Source organism: Oryctolagus cuniculus, chromosome 12, assembly GCF_051225735.1.
Source record: "Oryctolagus cuniculus isolate XC-2025 breed Fujian yellow rabbit chromosome 12, ASM5122573v1, whole genome shotgun sequence".
Taxonomy (NCBI): Eukaryota; Metazoa; Chordata; class Mammalia; order Lagomorpha; family Leporidae; genus Oryctolagus; species Oryctolagus cuniculus.
In genome coordinates this window covers 72252152-72271302 of record NC_142878.1, presented here as the reverse complement: position 1 = coordinate 72271302, position 19151 = coordinate 72252152, and the positions used below count along the sequence as shown (strand labels likewise).

At 41.1% G+C, this 19151-nt stretch overlaps 1 protein-coding gene across 14 annotated transcripts in view; it reads right to left on the bottom strand.

Annotated features, from left to right (window-relative positions):
* The window catches only part of GALK2 (galactokinase 2), a 145429-nt gene that overhangs the window by 29335 nt on the left and 96943 nt on the right, over positions 1–19151 (bottom strand). For 9 of the 14 annotated variants that reach the window (XM_008269030.5, XM_051822383.3, XM_070054163.2 and 6 more), the window contains one exon: positions 15309–15519. The exons of the other annotated variants lie outside the window; for them this stretch is intronic. In XM_008269030.5, coding sequence (XP_008267252.1) covers positions 15309–15519 — 211 coding nt within the window. The remainder of the gene's footprint in view (positions 1–15308; positions 15520–19151) is intronic. 14 annotated transcript variants of the gene reach the window in all.

Sequence of the window (19151 nt, the reverse complement as noted above, 5' to 3'; positions counted from 1 at the left end):
TGTATCTCTGCATTTCAAACAAATAAAACTTAAAAAAAAAGGCGGGGGGGATGAAAGAAAGGCAAAGGAAAACTTGGTGCTTATCTGAGAAAAATCTGAGAAAATATTTCTACCAGAACACCTTTGTAATTATTTTGTTGTTCTCGTCCCACAAAACGCTAAACCAAATGAGGAAAAGGATTTTTCTGTCCTTGCTAATTGCCAACACTGTCTATCACAGTGCTTGAATTATGGGGCCTGAGTTGAATATTTGTTGAGTAAAGGAATCAAAAATTGATAGTTGAAGCAAGTGTGAAGATAGGTTATATACCAGGCAGCTAAAGACTCATGTGGATTACACAGGCTGTTGCCCCAGGTTTGCTTTTGAAAAGCATTCACATGGGGCCAGTGCTCTGGCATAGCAGATAAAGCCACCACCTGCAGTGTTGGCATCCCATATGGGCACTGATTTGAGTCCCGGTTGCTCCTCTTCCAATCCCTCTCTCTGCTATGGCCTGGGAAAGCAGAGGAAGATGGCCCAAGTCCTTGGGATCCTACACCCACACTGGAAACCCAGAAGAAGCTCCTGGCTCCTGGCTTCAGATCAGCACAGCTCCAGATATTACAGTCATCTGGGGAGTGAACCAGCAGATATAAGACATCTCTCTCTCTCTCTCCGTAACTCTGCCTTTCAAATAAATAAATAAATCGTAAAGAAAGGAAGGAAGGAAGGAGGGAAGAAAGGAAGAAAGGAAGGGAGGAAGGGAGGAAGGAAGGAAGGGGAAGAAATTAATTCGCTGAAGCAGACCAGAGTGACCTAGGCACTGGGTGCAAGGTGACTGAGAGTGAGGGAGCTAGGACTTGTGTGCTAAATGTGGCCCTCCTCTGAAAATTCTCATAGCAACTATCAAAGGACAATGTACTTATTTTTTCCCAAAGAAACCTTTAATTTAAGGAATACAAATTTCATAAGAACAACTTTAGGAATATAGTGACTCTTCCCACCATACCTGCCCTCTCACCCACACTCCCATCCCTCCTTCTCCTCCCTCTCCCATTCCCAGTTCCATTCTTGATAAAGGTTCATTTTTAATTAACGTTATACACAGAATACCAACTCTACACTAAGTAAAGATTTCAACAATTTGCATACACACACACACACACAAAAAAACCTGTTTGAGGTTGACTCTCATAATACAACTCATTGAAGACAAAGGTCCTGAATGGGAAGTTAGTATGCAGTGAATCCTGTTGTTAATTTTAATTTAACAATTAACACTTTTATATATGATGTCAGTGACCACATGAGGCTCTTGACATGAGCTGCCTAGGCTATGGAAGCCTTTTTTAAAAAAGATTATTTATTTATTTATTTGACAGGTAGAGTTACAGTCAGAGAGATAGAGACAGAGAGAAAGGTCTTCCTTTCATTGGTTCACCCCCCAAATGGCCACACAGCTGGAGCTATGCCGATCCAAAGCCAGGAGCCAGGTGCCTCTTCCTGGTCTCCCATGCAGGGGCCCAAGCACTTGGGCCATCCTCCCCTGCCTTCCCGGGCCATGGCAGGGAGCTGGACTAGAAGAGGAGCAGCTGGGACTAGAACCCGGTGCCCATATGGGATCCCGGAGCTGCAGGTGGAGGATTAATCTAGTGCGCCACGGCGCCAGCCCCAATGGAAGACTTTTGAATCCACAAACTTCATCAGTATTTAGACAAGGCCATAAGCAAAGTGGAAGTTCTCATCTCCCTTCAAAGAAAAGTACATCCTTCTTTGATGGCCACTTCTTTCCGTTGGGGTCTCACTCACAGAGATCCTTCATGTAGAACATTTTTTGCCACAGCATCTTGGCTTTTTATGCCTGATGTTCTCATGGGCTTTTCAGCCAGACCAGAATGCCTTAAGGGCTGATTCTGAGGTCAGAGTGACATTTAAAGTGATTGTCATTCTATGAGTCTGAAGTGTGGACTGTTTCCCATGTTAGAACATTCTCTCCTTTTCAATTCTATCTACTATTATTACCACACACTTGATCCTACTTATATGATCACTTTAACACTTAATATGGCATTTTTATCACCCAGTTTAATGGGATTTGGGGTCCCAAGGCAAGTTTTTAAACTGTACCCTTAGAAATAAGTCCACAGGAATGTATGCAGAACTATATAGCTTTATAGTTACAAACTTCCTACTCCTTCTCTTATTCCCACTCTTATTTCTTACTGAGATCTATTTTCAATTGGCTTTATACACATATGGTTAACTCTATGTTAAGAGTTCAACAAATATCATAGAGAAAAACAAACTGTTCCTCGACAGTCAGGACAAGGGCTGTTCAAGTCATTGCTTATCAAAATGTCAATTTCACTTCTACATATTTCCTTTTAGGTCCCCTATTAGTTATCACAGATCAGGGAGAACATATGGTATTTGTCTTTTGGGACTGGTTTATTTCACTAAGTATGGTGTCTTCCAGATTCATCCATTTTGTTGCAAGTGACCAGATTTCATTTTTTTAACCTCTGTATAGTATTTCATAATGTACATATCCCATAATTTCTTTATCCAGTCTTTGGTTGACAGGCATTTGGGTTCATTCCATGCCTCAACTATTTTAAATTGAGCTGCAATAAAATGGGAGTGCAAATAACTTTTATTTATTGATTTCATTTCCCTTGGGTAAATTCCCAGGTATAAGATGGCTAGGTCATATGGTATGTCTATATTCAGATTTCTGAGGTATCTCCAAACTGTCTTCCATAGTGGCTTTACCAGTTTACATTCTCACCAACAGTGTGTTAGGGTACCTTTTTCTTTTCTTTTTTTATTTATTTATTTATTTGACAGATAGAGTTAGACAGTGAGGAAAGAGACAGAGAGAAAGGTCTTCCTTTCATTGGTTCACCCCCCCAAATGGCTGCCATGGCCGGAGCTATGCCGATCCAAAGCCAGGAGCCAGGGACTTCTTCTTGGTCTCCCACGTGGGTGCAGGTGCCCAAGCACTTGGGCCATCCTCCACTGCCCTCCCAGGCCACAGCAGAGAGCTAGACTGGAAGAGGAGCAACCGGGACTAGAACCCGGTGCCCATATGGGATGCTGGTGCCGCAGGCGAAGGATTAACCAAGTGAGCCACGGTGCCAGCCCCTAGGGTATCTTTTTCCCCACCTCCTTGCCAATATTTGTTGTTTATTGATTTCTATATGAAAGCCATTCTAACTGGGGTGAGGTGAAACTTCACTGTGGTTTTGATTTGCATTTCCCTGATTGCTAGTGATCCTGAACATCTTTTCATGTGCCTGTTGGCCATTTGGATTTCCTCTTTTGAAAAAAGGACAATATACTTATAAGATACCCAGACTTTCCAAAATGCAATCTATAACTGGGAAAGATAAAAAGGTTTAATTTTCACAGACATCTATTGAGACGTCCCTATTTTCAAGGTATTTACAGTCTAACTAGCAAAATCCTGAAAAGATAAATGAGGATGCTATTTCATAGTCTTCCATGGTTATAAATGTGTTTATGTAGCTCTCTGGGGGCTAGGGTGGGATGCGAATGCACACCAGCACAAGTTTGTTTGTGTTTTTTCTGTATTGAGCCTTCTGGGCTTTTCTACACCTCACAATTCAGTCTCTCCCTCTTTATCAGATCCATTTTCCTCTTCTCATTGTCCATGTGACTCCTTCCCTTTTGATTTTCTTCCTCTCTGTCCTCTTTCCTTTATGAGGCTAATCTACACTTATCTTTCTATTTCTTGTGTTAATTACAGGAAAATTTTTTTGTTGTTTATTTGTTTAAAAGACAGAAGGACAGAGACAGATAGTAAGATTTTTCCTTCTGCTGGTTCACTCTCCAAATGTCCATAAAAGCCAGGCAGGGTCAGGCCAAAACCTGAATTCAGGAAATACATCCAGGTTTTCCATACAAGTGTCAGGGGCTCAACTAATCAAGCCATCAGCAGCTACCTCTCAGAGAGCACATTAGCAGGAAAGTGGATGGAAAGCAGATGTGGAACTCAAACCCAGACCTCCAAACCCAGTACTGGATGTGGGCATACCAGCCAGCAACTTAAACCACTGAGCCACAACAGCCACCCCAGTTAAGTAGAATTTAATATTCCTTCTTCCTGGAATATTTTATAATTTTATACATTTTATAATTCCTGGAACATTTTTTAATTTCCCATCAAAAACCAAAATCATATTGTTTTCCTAGGTAGACAGTCTCTGGCTTTTTTACTGTTCCTGATGGATAAAGTTTTCCTAGTATTGAAGAGGTTCTAATAACTGAGGGAATGAATCTTGGTGGTCTCTCCCATTCCAATCTTTTCTAAAGACAATGCAGAAACTATATCCCTCAAACTTTTTCTTAAATAACTATGCATTACCTCTGACCTGAATGTGGTGTGGTGGCCTGGCATGTTTTCATGTGATACTTGCAATATGAATGACAATCAGTCGAGGTCCCTTAGGTTTATAACTGTTTGTATCTATGCAGATATGATGGATCATTATTTTTGTTGACATTGCTTTTGATATTTGGGAACAACATGCCAAAAATCACTAGATCCAGTCTTACTTCTGCTGACCAACATGGAAACAAGCAGTATGATGGGTAGAAAGGAGTATCTAATTTCTAATTTAGAAGACCTTATTAGGAAATTTTATTCTGCCTGAGGCTAATTACATATTTAGCATCCCTAAAACAAAAACTGAGGCTGGCGCCGCAGCTCAACAGGCTAATCCTCTGACCGCGGCGCCAGCACACCGGGTTCTAGTCCCAGTCCGGGTGCCAGATTCTGTCCCGGTTGCTCCTCTTCCAGTCCAGCTCTCTGCTGTGGCCCAGGAGTGCAGCGGAGGATGGCCCAAGTCTTTGGGCCCTGCACCTGCTTGGGAGACCAGGAGAAGCACCTGGCTCCTGGCTTCAGATCAGCGCGGTGCCATTGGGTGGTGAACCAACGGAAAAAGGAAGACCTTTCTCTCTGTCTCTCTCTCTCTCTCTCACTGTCCACTCTGCCTGTCAAAAAATAAAAATACATTTAAAAAAACTGGAAATTGGAAATGCTCCAAAATTTGAAACTTCTTGAGCACCGACATGATGTCACAAGTGGAAAATGGCACACCTGATGTCATGTGACAAGTCACAGTACAAATGTAGGCACAGACCACATGGTTTATTCAGTTTCTGTAAAAGAGGAAAGACCCTTCCAGACCCTTTTAGCTGTGCTGTATCTTTTCCACGCATGCCTGAATTCCTCACACAAGCACATTCACAAAGGGTAACATATGGCACATGTGTAGGGTGGACACCCAAACAGCAAATTCCCTATAATGCCCTATATGAGGCTAAGACCTGTGGGCTTTACTCTTTGTGGTTTTTGCTTAGTCTCTGCTCTGCAGTTGTAAAGATACTGTTCAAAATGTCAGAAAGCACTGAAGATACCTCTCTGCATACCAGTGATAAGAAAAGGAAGCTCTCACAAAACTCACGCTGTTGGAGAAACTAAGACAGCAGTGTTAGAATGAGTATGGAATCAGAATGATTATCATTTATGACCTGATGAAATAGAAAGATAAAACACTGAAGTTCTGTGCTGATTACTTTCAGAAGTTAACAAAACAAACAAAAAAAAATAAAGCTAAAAATGAAGATCTCATTCATCTTTTGGAAGAGTGGATCTGTCGGCCTCACAGGGAACATTTGCCACTTAATGGTATGCTGGTCATGAAATAAGCAAAGTTCTATTATGATCAATTGCAAATTGAGGGAAACCATGAACATTCAACAGGCTAGTTGTAGAAATTTAAGAAAAGACACAACATTAAATTTCTAAAGATCTGTGATGATAAAGTATCTGTTCATCACAGAACAGTAGAGAAATGCATTAACGTGTTTGTCAAGATCATCACTGATTCAAATCTAACACCAAGACAAGTGTATAATGCTGCTGATAAGCATCACTGTTGGGCATTATTGCCCAGAAAGACACTGATCCCAGCTGATGAGACAGCTCCCACGGACAGAATAACTGCTGGGATGTTCTAATGCAGCAGGCGGGCTTAAGTGTAAGTTTGCTGTAATAGGCAAGATCTTGTGTTCCTGTTGTTTTAAAGAAGTGGATTTCTTACAAGCTCATTAGAACACTAATAAAAAGACCCATTGGATCACTAGCATATCTCTTCTGGTTGGTTTCACAAGCATTTGTACTAATGTCTCATGCTCACTTCAGAGAAGCTGGACTGGACAATGACTGCAAGATTTTGTTACTCCCTGATGACTGTTCTCATCCTCCAGCTGAAATTCTCATCAAAAAAAAAAAATATATATATATATATACATAGTTGCCATGTACTTTTCACTAAATTCATCCATGTGACCAGGGTTCCCTAAATCAAAGAATAATAAATAGAAAACACTTTCTTCAACAGCATGCTAGAGTAGTGAACAGAGGTGTGGGTGGGGAAGGTTTCCAAAAGAAGTTTGGCATAAAGAAAGCCATATATGCTGCTCCCAATGCTTAGGACCCAGTGACTAAAGACATGCTTGCCTGGCACAGCCTCCAGCCTGCATCTACATTCAGTGACTAATGATGGTGTCTTGGAAGTGTTCCTCACATCAAGTGAAGAAAATCTGGATGTCTGACTCCCTTACATACACAAAGATTTATATACCTTGAGAGTCCATTCATAAGCAAAAGAACTGAGTGGCAAAGTTTTTAACATAGATAATTAGGCTCCAATTGTTAATTCACTGGCCAATGATGAAGCAGACAAGTAGTTCTGAATCAAGATAATGTGATAATAGTAATGATGAACATGACATTGTTAACACTACAGGAATGGTATCTACAGATGAGATGATGAAAACATGTGATAGACTTACTGAAGGACTAAGGCAGGGTATATTCATAATGGAAAAAGAAATCATATCAGTTTATAAAATCAAAGAGAGCCTTCTAAGACAAAAACCATGGGTAATGAGGCAGAGCTGACTGGAGAAAACATAAATGAAAGTCATCCATCCAGTAGACCATCTCTGCCTCCCCAAGGGATACACTTCCTGGTCTCTTAACTATGTGATGTTTTTTCTCACCAAAAGTAAAACAAAATACAGTATATGGTAATCTTTTAATCAAAGCACAGCATCGTAGTGACTAAGAGCCTACCATTTGTTTATTGGTACTGCTATTCAACAGCTGACACAAGGGTTCTGGTGATGCTACCACGCTACTTGCTCACCCTGAACATGTGGACTTTACACAGTTTTAATGTTGTATCATATTCTTTACTGTTTAACACTTATGTAAGAATAGGGATAAGAAAATGATTACTTATTAGTAGCATATTAATTGAGAGTCAGGGATGATGCTGATACCAAATACCCACAAATGTCCACATGGGTGGCTGAGATGGTGACACGTTTGCTTTTTAATGGTTCAGTGTACACAAACTTTGATACATGCACAAAATTATTTCTAAATAATATTTTAAAATTATTTTTAAAAAACTACCTTCAGGGTATCTGTATAAGGTATATATGAAACATAAATGAATTTCAAGTGTAGACTTTAGTACCATCCCCAAAGTATCTCATTATGTACTTCCAAATTTCCAAAATGTGGGGCCAGTGCTGTGGCATAGTGGGTAAAGCCATTGCCTGCTGGCATCCCATATGGGCACTGGTTGAAGACCCGGCTATTCCACTTCCAATCCAGCTCTCTGCTATGGCCTGGGAAAGCAGTAGAAGATGGCCCAAGTCCTTGGGCCTCTGCACCTTTGTGGGAGACCCAGAAGAAGCTCCTGGCTCCTGGCTTCAGATCAGAGCAGCTCTGGCCATTGCGGCCATCTGGGGAGTGAACTAGCAAATGGAAGACCTCTCTCTCTCTGCCTCTCCTCTCTCTGTGTAACTTTCAAATAAATAAACAAATCTTAAAAAAAAAAAAAACAAATTTCCAAAATGCAAGGCTGGCACTGTGGCATAGTGGAAAACATGCAAGAAACAAAAGCAACCAAAAAAAAAAAAAAAAGGAATATGAAATCCAAAACATTTCTGGTCCCAAGCATTTCAAGGAAGAGGTACTCAAACTGTACTTTGAAGAAGAAAGACAGCTATAGGAAATGAATAACCTTCAAAGGAAAGATGTGTTCCCAGACCAAGCCCTAGGATATTATAATGGGAGGCTCTGGAAAAGAGACTGTGTGAACTCTACAAAACAGAGAAGAAAGTGACAAGCCATCAGGACAAAGGAAGCTTCCATCAGACCAAGTGCACAGAAATGCCAGTGTGAAAGAAATGTGCAACAACAAAAAAGCATGTCTGTCTAATTCTTAAGTGAAAATATCACGGAATTTGTTTAAAAACAATAGTCATTGTGCCAGATGTCTGAAAAGAAATGTCAACTTCATATGCTTATATGAGCAAGTAAATTGGTTCTCAATGATATCACCAAAAATTGACAAAATGAGAATCATAGCTACACAGCATGGAGAAATGTGGTTATCATTAGAGCTGTTTCTAAATATTCCAGTTCTCCTCATACAAGTTCATACTGCACTTTCCCATCCCCTTTGAAGTTCATCACATTCATGTTACTTGCTTTGGCCAATCAAATGAGAAATGGAGTAATGGGGGTCAGTCTGGCAGATAGTAAGAGCCAGTGAGCAATTAGCAACACTCGCTTCCTCCTGCCACAGTGACTATGGACAAAGGCATTTAGGTGGAACTCCCTGACCCACGCTCAGGTCCCAGAGTGCCTCAGATGAGCGGACCCCTTTGTTGACTTGTATTAGAGATGCAGAGCAAAAACACTTGTGTTTTGTTGGGTTAGGCCACTGAGACTTTGGAACTGTTTGTGACTGAAGCATAATCAGTTTTAATCCACTAATACTGGACAGACCAAAAGAAGTATAAGAAAAAAAAAGTGTAAAGTATTTCTTTATTCAGAAAAAAATGAAAAAAAAAACATTTTCTTATACAGAAACCTGAAAATATGAAAAAAAAATCAAAAGTAGCACAAAAGGAAAATAGGATGGCAAGATGTTGTCCTCTTAGTTAGATGGTGACTATAGATGATGTCTTCCTGTAGAAGATGTTTCCAAAGCAGCAGAGAAGCGACTGAGCAGATGATGAGACATCAGCTGACCTCATATCTGCACGAGCCCCATTCTGCTCAAAGCAGAGTGTCCAATCACTTCACAGCTGATCCTGTGATAATTTTTTACCTCTCAGAAGACAGAGACACATCTATGATGAATTCAAGCAAAGGAATACCATGGAACAAATCCTCAGACTTAAAAAACATACATTTAGAAGTTTAGATATTACAAATGTCCCTTTCTGTTTCTTCCCTTCCCTTGAGGCAGCCATGAATGGCGGAGCCAGCAAGCCTAGGACCAAAGAGGCTTCTGGTGCTAAGGCATCCAGGAACAGCGGGGTCAGAGCCATGGAGGCTAACAGGGCCAGACAAGGAGGGAGGTCAGAACTCAGGAGCCCAGTGGCATCAGCGATGCCAAGGTCAAGGAGGCACCTGGGGTAAAGAAAGCTCACAGGGTCAGGAAACCAAGACATACAGGGGGATAGGAAAATAAATAAGCTAAGAATGATGAAACATATTTTTTCTACTTCATGGGTCTACTTAGGGGAAGCTGATTCCATTGTAGCTCATGCACATGGTTACCTATCTGCTGATCTCAGCAGCCAGAGCCACTGCTACCATCAGCCTTGTTGGGTAGGAGGCAGCCTCTGAGTGCTAGCCTACCCACCAGCAGCTTCCCTTGTGACCAACATAGAACACACACAGCTGGTGTGAATCCCCCCCTCCCAGTCTTGGGCTGTCCCTAGAGTGGTTTAGAATGTTAAGATGCTATGTCTTTGAAATCATACCTAATAACATACGCTCACATTCATCTTAATTCCTTAAATATTTGAAGAGAGAATGTGAGCTCCAGAAAAGGAGAGCCACGCACACATCTGAAAACGGAAGCAGAAGCACGGGCAGGAAGGCCCATTCTCACATACCAGTGCAGTCCATTTTTTCCTAGAAAATAAAGTAGGAACTTTTACTCCTGATATGAACCTGCCCTCGATGGCCAGGCAGCTGAGAGATCAATAGATACTGAAGAACAAAAAAAAAAGAAAAAGAAAAACCAGGCAGAACAGGCAAAGGAAAAGGACTAAATGAAAGAAAATTTTCTCCAGACTTGATTTCCAAAACAATTTAAAGCATAATATCTTTTGTGTATAACACAAATAGTTATTATTTGATTTTACTTTGTTTCATTAATAATCTATTAGTTTATTTCATCTTGCAAAAATGAAAACAACAGATAAAACCAAAGCACACATTTCATTTGGCCTTATTATTAGAAGTCTTTCATGCAGATTTTAAGGATTTCTGCTCAACCAACATCTGTAAACTCCTTTGGATTTCTTTTAATGAGAAATTTTTCAAAAATTTATACACGAACAATTCACTCTCTTGAAACAATAGAAGGCTTTGTTTCCATTTTTTTAATAGAGATATAGAGAAAGCTCCCATCCACTGGTTTACCCCCAAAATGCCCCCAGTGACTGTGGCTGAGCCAGAAGAAAGCTGGGAACCAGGATCAATTCAGATCTCCCATGTAGGGGGTGGGGACCCAACTACTTGCGCCAACACTTCTTCCTCCTAGGCTCTGCAAGGGTAGGAAGGAGGAGTCAGGAGTCAGAACTGGGAATCAAACCCAGGCACTCTGTAGTGGGACACGAGTGCCTTAAGGAGTAGGTCACCCACCCCAACATCACGGAGTTTAGAACTTGATGTCTGATTTTTAAATTAGTTTCTCTGATATCTGAGAACAATTAGCTAGAAACTTAAACTTTTAAAAAAACTGACTGGATGTATACTGTAAAGTACCATGACAATTTTCAAGTGGATCAAAACAAACTACCCTTCACAGACTTAACAGAGATAATCTACAAGAACTATATTTTTAAAAAAATATGTGCATATGTATGCATGTATTGGAAGGGCAGAGTGATAGAGAGGGAGATACCAAACACAGAGAGAGAGATTGAGACAGAGAAAGAATCTTCCATCTGCTGGTTCACTCCCCAAATGGCCACAGTGGCCAGGGCTAGGCCAGGCCAAAATCAAGAATCTGGAAATACGTCTGAGTCTCCTAAATGGGCAGCAGGGGCCCAAGTACTTGGGATATCCTCTGCTGCCTCCTCAGGCACATTAGCAAGGAGCTGGATCAGAAGCAGAGCAGCAAGGACTAAGAACCAGCTTTGCAAGCAGTGGCTTAATCCACTGTGCCACAACACTGGCAGGAGAACCACATTTCCTACCAAAGTGAAAATTCCCTATCAGTTCTCACAGCCCTTGAACACCACAACCCGAGTTATCCTCACGCAAAATGAGCTCTGGCTGCCATGCAGCCCTACCTCTTCTAAGGTCCAAATGCCAGAATCAAAAGTAGTCGAAAAGAAACTATCTGCAAAGCAGCCTATTTTCATCATCTATCTTTAGTCTCAAGATAAAACGCAGGAGCCGGTGCTGTGGTGCAGCAGGTTAACACCCTGGGCTGAAGCACCAATCCCATATGGGTGCCAGTTTGAGACCCGGCTGCTCCACTTCCTGTCCAGCTTTCTGCTATGGCCTGAGAAAGCATTAGAAGATGGCCCAAGCTTTTGGGCCCCTGCACCCATGTGGGAGACCAGGAAGAAGCTCCTGGCTCCTGGCTTCAGATCAGCACAGCTCTGGCCATTGCAGCCAATTGGGGAGTGAACCATCATATGGAAGACCTCTCTCTCTCTCTCTCTCTCTCTCCCCACCTCTCCTCTCTCTGTGTAACGCTGACTTTCAAATAAATGAATAAATATTTAGAAAAGAAAGAAAAAATGCAAAAACTCCTTGTTAAGGAGTTTGTGCAATTAGAGCCAAGCAAATTCAAAATTAGACAATATCTCCCTTATTTGGTAAGGGACTGCCAAAGCCAACTTACAAATATACAAGATGTAAAACTAAAAAAAAAAAAAAAATACAAGCTAGGGTCAGCTGTTGTGGTGCAGCACAAGGTAGGCCAACTTGTGGGATGCTGGCATCCCATATCAGAGGGCCTGGGTTTGAGTTTCTCCTCTACTTCTGATACAGCTTCCTGCCAATATGCATCCCAGAAAAGGAACATATGACAGTTCAAGTGTTTGGGTCCCTGCCACCCATGTGGGAGACCCAGAGAGGGTTCCTGGCTCCTGGCTTCTGCCTGGCACAGTCCTAACTGTTGTAGGCATTTGGGGAATGAACCAATGGACAATCAATCTCTCTCTATCTCTCTCTCTCTCCCTCTCCCCCCCCCTCCCTCTCTCCTCTCCCTCTCTCCCTGTCTTCCTCTCTTCCTCCCTCCCTCTTTCTCTCTCACTGTCACACTGTCTTTCAAATAAATAAAAATTAATAATAAATTTTTGGAAAAACTAAAAAGGAAGAGAGTATTGGATTAAGTAACTCAGAAGCCTAGGATCTGGAGTCTGGCTGCAATGTGTATTATCTATAGGCTTAACAATCATGTAACTCAGTTTTCTCATCTGTGAAATAAGGATAAGGGTTGTTGAGAGATTCAAATTGGATGATGTGGGTGAATAGTGTAATGTGTAAACCATAAAGTAAACAAGCTGTGTGTTTTACTATCAACTGTAAGTGTCTTCCCAAAGAACAATCTATGCCAGTGCCCAGTCCTTGAACAAAAGCCAAGATTACCACTCATGACTTTGGAGATCACAATATCCAAACAAATTACTCAGCAACTGCCCCACCCCTTATCAGCACAGGGACAAAGGCAAAGCTGGTAATCTAAGCACTGAAGTTTGTATCCAGTCCAACACAGTACAACTAAGCAGCCAAGCCACCCAAATTCTAAGCAGTTTGGACACTCATCAAAAAATGTTCCAAATAGATTCTCCCCTTTTTAAACTAGGGATCATGTCACCTGGCCCACTCTCTACCTTAGTCCTCATTTAGTTCTTCACAGATTCCTCTGTTTATCCTCCAATGTGTATCCTTGACTTAGCTCCCAAGCTTCATAGTTGTGTGCAACTCTCCTAGCTTAGACAACAATTTCTTCTCTTCCTATTGGATTATGCTTTGGGAAATATCCCTCCAAACTAAGGATTCAGCTCAAAGTAGAGCCACATTCTTCAGGCATTTATCTACTCTATACTCCATATTTTTAAGATTTTGATAAATATTTTTATTACAACTGGCATTAAATACTGTGAGTGCGTTGGACACTTAGTCACTACAAGGTAAAAGTCATGTCTATTTAACTTTGTATGCCAATTTCTAGCACAATACCAAGTCCCAAGAAATCAATACATATTATTATCTGAATTAAAGAAATCAGACAATGTCTTAGGTCAAAACAGAAAGGCTATTCTCCTAGAAGCTCTCTCTATCCCACGTCTACCCTACACAATTTCTTCATTCAATAAAAATTTTATTAACTTCCCCATTACCTATAAAATTCACACAAAGAATTTAACAAGGCCTTTGGTGATCTGTGCCTGTCTTTATCAGCTTAATATCATCTCACTTTCTAGTATGTATATTATTTTTAAGATATACTCAAAAATGTGTAGTTCCTTGGGCATATACCCTCTTTCACACCTCTCTGCCTCTGTAGTTGCTATTTTATCAGCCCTGAATTCTTTCTGATTGCTTGTCTGTTTAGAAAATTCCCATTTCTTATGTACCTTTTGGCTGACTGCTATCTCCTTAGTAAAGCTGGCTTTGAATTCTTTGTTTTCTCATCTCCCTACACCTCCACCACCACACCCACCTCTATGAGCACCTCCATTACCAAGCACTGTTCTTAGCACATTACATAGGTTACTCCTTTATATCCCTTTTATGCCTGTTTTCAAGAGAAAACTGAGGTAAGCTTTGGTCTAATACATGTTTAGAATGGAAGTCAGCAAACATTGTCTACAAAGGGCCAGATAGTAAACATTTTAGGTTTTGTAGCCTGTTCAATCTATGTCACAACTACTCAACTCTGCTATTGTAGTGCAAAAGTAGCTATGGCAAATACATGGTGGTATTTTAATAAAAGTTTATTTCACAAAAGTTTTTATCAGGTATAATTTTAATAGTGGACTATAGTTCACTTGTCCCAGTTATAGAGACTCAACAATTGTTCCTAAAATTAAACTGGATATGACAATGTTAGACATCAAATGAAACCAGTCCCTAACCTCAAATGATTACTTTACCCCCTCCCAAAGTTGTCAGTAGTTTCAGCCTTTTTTTTTTTTTTTTTTTTTTTTTTTTTTTGACAGGCAGAGTGGACAGTGAGAGAGAGAGAGACAGAGAGAAAGGTCTTCCCTTTGCCGTTGGTTCACCCTCCAACGGCTGCCGCGGCCAGCACACTGCGGCTGGCGCACCGCGCTGATCCAATGGCAGGAGCCAGGTACTTATCCTGGTCTCCCATGGGGTGCAGGGCCCAAGCACTTGGGCTAATCTCCACTTCACTCCCTGGCCACAGCAGAGAGCTGGCCTGGAAGAGGGGCAACCGGGACAGAATCCAGTGCCCCAACCGGGACTAGAACCCGGTGTGCTGGCGCCGCAAGGCGGAGGATTAGCCTAGTGAGCCGCGGCGCCGGCAGTAGTTTCAGCCTTTAAGATATGAATTTTCAGGCATACCCACAGTAGTCCCTCAAGATGCAATTGTAGAGTTGAACTTAATAGAATGAAAGTTGGAACCCTGAAGCGGATCTTCGTGCCAAGCTCCCACACTACCTACCCCTACTCCAAAGGACAACTGGATCTTAATGCAATGTCCTTGCACCTAACATTGACTCCCCATCAATAGACAACCTCCACTTCTAAGAGGAACAGACGTTTCAAGGCTCCATCCTGTGCCTCCAACATTTACCTTGCCTTCATTTCATCTTGTGATGGTACTGGTATAAAAACAAAATTACTTAAAAGCAACAGCTGGGCCATAAGTTCCAATCTGAGCCATGAAGGTCTCTGGTATTCTAGAGTAGTATGTTTGTTCTCTCTTCTCTCTCTCTCTCTCTCATCAATAAATAAATAAATAATGAACCTCTTGAGGGCAGGAATCATGTTTTATTCACCAAAATACCTGGCATGTAGCACACCAGGAAATGTTTATGATACTTGAATGAATATATAAAGCTAAGGATCTAGATAGTTGAGTTTCCCAAAGTATGTATGCATTCCCCAAATTCCCTCAAGTATGCCTTACAATCCAATAGAATCCATGGGGAAGTGGGAAAACATTCCAGCTATAAATGAGGACAGCTCACACCCTGGTTTTTCTAGCAAACTCACCATCTCGAGTGTTTTGACTCAGGATCTGGGTTCGGAGTTCATCCAGGCTAATACCCAGACACATGCAGATCTCCTCAGGGCTATAGGGGTCAGAGTGAAGGGCATCCTCTGTGACTGAGAGCATTTCTTCCAGACTAATCCCTAGCTGGGCCTGTACCTCCTCCAGTCGCAGAACTTTGTTCCATTGCAAGCCTTTGTGCTTAGCCAGGAGCTGCAAGTTTAAACCAAGATAATGGTCAGTTTTCATTTTTCATTTCAGAATTTGATATGTACTATTTTAATTAGCCAGATTCAACTTTAAGCTGTTTTTTTTTTCCATTCAACCTATCCAAATTTTGACCATTGTTTGGACATGCATACTGGGTTCAGATGTTTGGAATTAAACATGCTTGTATGATGCTCAAACTAGTGAAGTATTTGTCCCAACACAGACACACACACACACACACACACACACACACACATGACTAATCTCCCACTGATTTTTTTGGTCTGTCACCACTTTCCCTGAGGCTTTTTCTTTGAATAATTTCATTCTTTTATCTTTATTCAGTTTAACACTACTATGTCCCTCTCTGTAAAGTCTAGAGGAAACTATTCAAATCTCATGTGACCTGAGTACTGAGATGGACACTGTATGCCCGGTTTCATTAGAGCACTTCCTGTTTACTACATGCCTCTTTGAAAATGGCTAATGAATTTAAGTATCTTGGCGTTTGGAGTAAAGTCCTAGATTTTAAATGAAAACCTCATTGGTGACCTTATAAAAAACCACTTCATTAGATCGCTAGTAGCAGAAGAGCTGTCTGTTTCTCCACTCTCAAGAAAAGGCATATGGCTTACAATCTCTTCGTGGGGCATCCTCCAGTGGACACAGAAGGTTAAGTACAAACCAAATCTTTATAACCGGGTATACTCCTGGTAAACCAACCTAGATATGTTTTTTTCATTCTCCCCAAACCACTGCCCTTCACAGGAGGTGACAATCAAAACTGTTAAGATTTCTGTCACTCTGAGGTCCATAAAATTCATTGCCAAGGTATAAAGACAGCAGGTGCAGACAGTTCAAACAACAATAAGAAACAAGAGAAGGAGAAACTCGTCTTCAAGGAAATGTGCATCTGATTTACTCTTCTATTATGTTGCTGAGTTGATTTTCATTCTTTTCGACAGGAAGCAGAGTTTACCAAAAAACTATTGTACTTTGGTTAGGGCAACTCACTTCTGAAGAATGTTAATAACAGAAGTTCTTAAATTCATTAATCATCTTTTTTAAAACCTTGGCTCACACACTTGAACAGTTAATGATTTTAAAGCAGAACTTGGAAAAGAGACAATAGAATTATGTTTTTCTGTTCAGTTATTTCATAGAACATGCTGCCATTTTTAAAGCAAGAACATGAGCTAAGACTTTTCTTCTGCCCTTGTTTGCTTAGCACATTTAGTTAGTGCTATTAACAGTACTGGGTTAATAGTCCTATAGAATGACCCACTTGTTAATTTAGTAAATTCATTTATTCATGTTCTATATTTCAAAGTATTCTAAAACCAATTTGAAAAAATCTTAAAAGGCATATATAAGAAGAAAATGAAATTTCGAAGATAGTGTTGTGGCACAGAGCTGCAATCTGTAGCGCAGGCATCCCATATGAACGCTGGTTCTAATCCCAGCTGTTCCACTGCAGGCTCCTTGCTAATGCAGCTGGGACAGCAGCTGAAGATAGCCCAAGACCTTGGGCTCTGTACCCATGTAAGCAACCCGGAGAAGCTCCTGGCTCCGGGCTCTAGCCTGGCTTAGCTCTGGCTGTTTGTGGCCATTTGGTGAGTGAAGCAGCTGATGGAAGATCTCTGTGTGTGTGTGTGTGTGTGTGTGTCTTTCTCTGTCTCTCCCTCTCTCTGTTATTCTGACTTTCAAATAAATAAATCTTTAAAAAATATTTTTAAAAAGAATGAACATAAAATATATATTTATTTTATATGGAAAGAAAAGCTGAAGTCAACGATTTCCTACAACGATGCATTCTGGCAACATATCCAGAATGCATCTGAGATAAATAATGGAAGCTAGCGAAAATAATAGTGCTGTATGGATTAAAATGTGCTCTTTAATTCTTGTAATCTTCAACAACCCTGTGAGATAGGTATTTTTACTCTTTGTGAGAGATAAAAGTAAGTGATTTGTCCAAAGTCACCTAACTAGAAAATAACAGATTTGAAATTAAATCCAGGTGCTACATCTCTCTTTCTTCCCCAAGGCCACATTCTCTAGGAGATATGGACGATATATATGCTACTCATGTTAGTTCAAATCACCATTCAGGTCTTAGAAATGCATTTCTAAGCATAAATTAAGATATGTGCTAGAAGTCAACATTCAAGTGATTTTAAAACACTTTAATAAACAGTTGTTTCTTTCAAAAAAGGAAACGCAAAAGGGAAAATGTCAGAGAACTGCCCCCATTATCAGAGTGGGTTCTTTCTAAGAACTTTTCAGTCAAAAACGGTCTCCGAGTTCCCATCCCCATTCTCACTTGAACCAGTCACACTGCCCCAGGCCCTTAATTCAAGAAAATTCGGCCAGTGATGCGTGAGGAGAAAGTCTGTAAAAGATGCCTGCAGCCCACAGGTTTAGTTTTCAAAGGCAGCCTCCCCATGTGCTTTTCTTCTACAGACAGAGGAACTAACATACAAAAGTCCACGTTCACTCCAGCAACATCCCGCTTTGCTCTTAGCCCAATTGTCTACTTAGCCTTCAGCTGGAGGGTCCATTCAGCCAATTTGGTGTGTATTTCAATTAAGGATGAAATCTACCACATGCCCTCAAGGACAGCTGCATAGCCCATGAGCCGTTGAATTGCACTACATTGAGGGAGTAAAATAGGAAAGCCGCTTAAGCCCTTTGAAATTTGGCTCAGGAAACAGAAAGATGACTTGCAGATGAGAGAAGTGGGTGGGTAAGACTGCTGTTGCTCAAGGACAGAACTCCATGAGGGAATCTGTCACTTACGGCTCTGGTGACTAGCCGACTTCACATTTGTGAAGCAGGGCTATGAGTCAGGGATATGGGTCGTTTCGTCATGAGTCCCTCACTCAGTAGCGGAGTGGGGAAATAAGAGAAAGCGGTTCTTTGTCATTGTTCACCATTTTCTTTTCACCACAGCTAACATTAAGTATTCATTCAGATACCACTTCTGGGAGGTTCCTGAGCTCTGTTTTCATGCTTTGCAGACAAGAAAGCAGACAACAGCTGCTTTGTCCACAGTCATGGGAAGGAACTCTGTTAGTGCTGGGGTCCTGACACAGGTTGGTTTTTCTCTGAAACTCGTGACAAGAATTTGAAGGCAAGAATTTAGGAGCAGAGTGATCCCAACAAGCACCAGAATAGGAATGGAAAGTGAGACAGGAAAAAGATGTCAGTCCATGGGGCACTGATGCAATCAGGTGAGGCTGGGCCTTATGGATCTTCCGAGATCTGTCTATATAATCCCCAGGGGCGAGAAAACTCAGGTATTTGCCCCCTAAATCCCAGTAAGTTTTGGTTGAGGCTTCCATCAAGAGTCTGAACTCCCTATCACCTCCCAGTTGTGCCAGATGCAAACTAAAATACTAAGATCTTGCCTACAGCCAGAAAAAAACCCTGACTGGGGCTTCCAATAAAGGGAGTGTACTAAGAGAAGGACCCTCACTCAAGAGACTGTCAGAATCCACCTCTTTTTGACTTTCTCCTTGTATTTGACTGACACCTCAGTGAGGAAAGCACCAATTCTTCTCACTAGGTCCATGAAGGGAAATTTTTCTAATCCTTTCTCTGTGTCCCCTCTAAAAATAGCAATTCATTCAAAA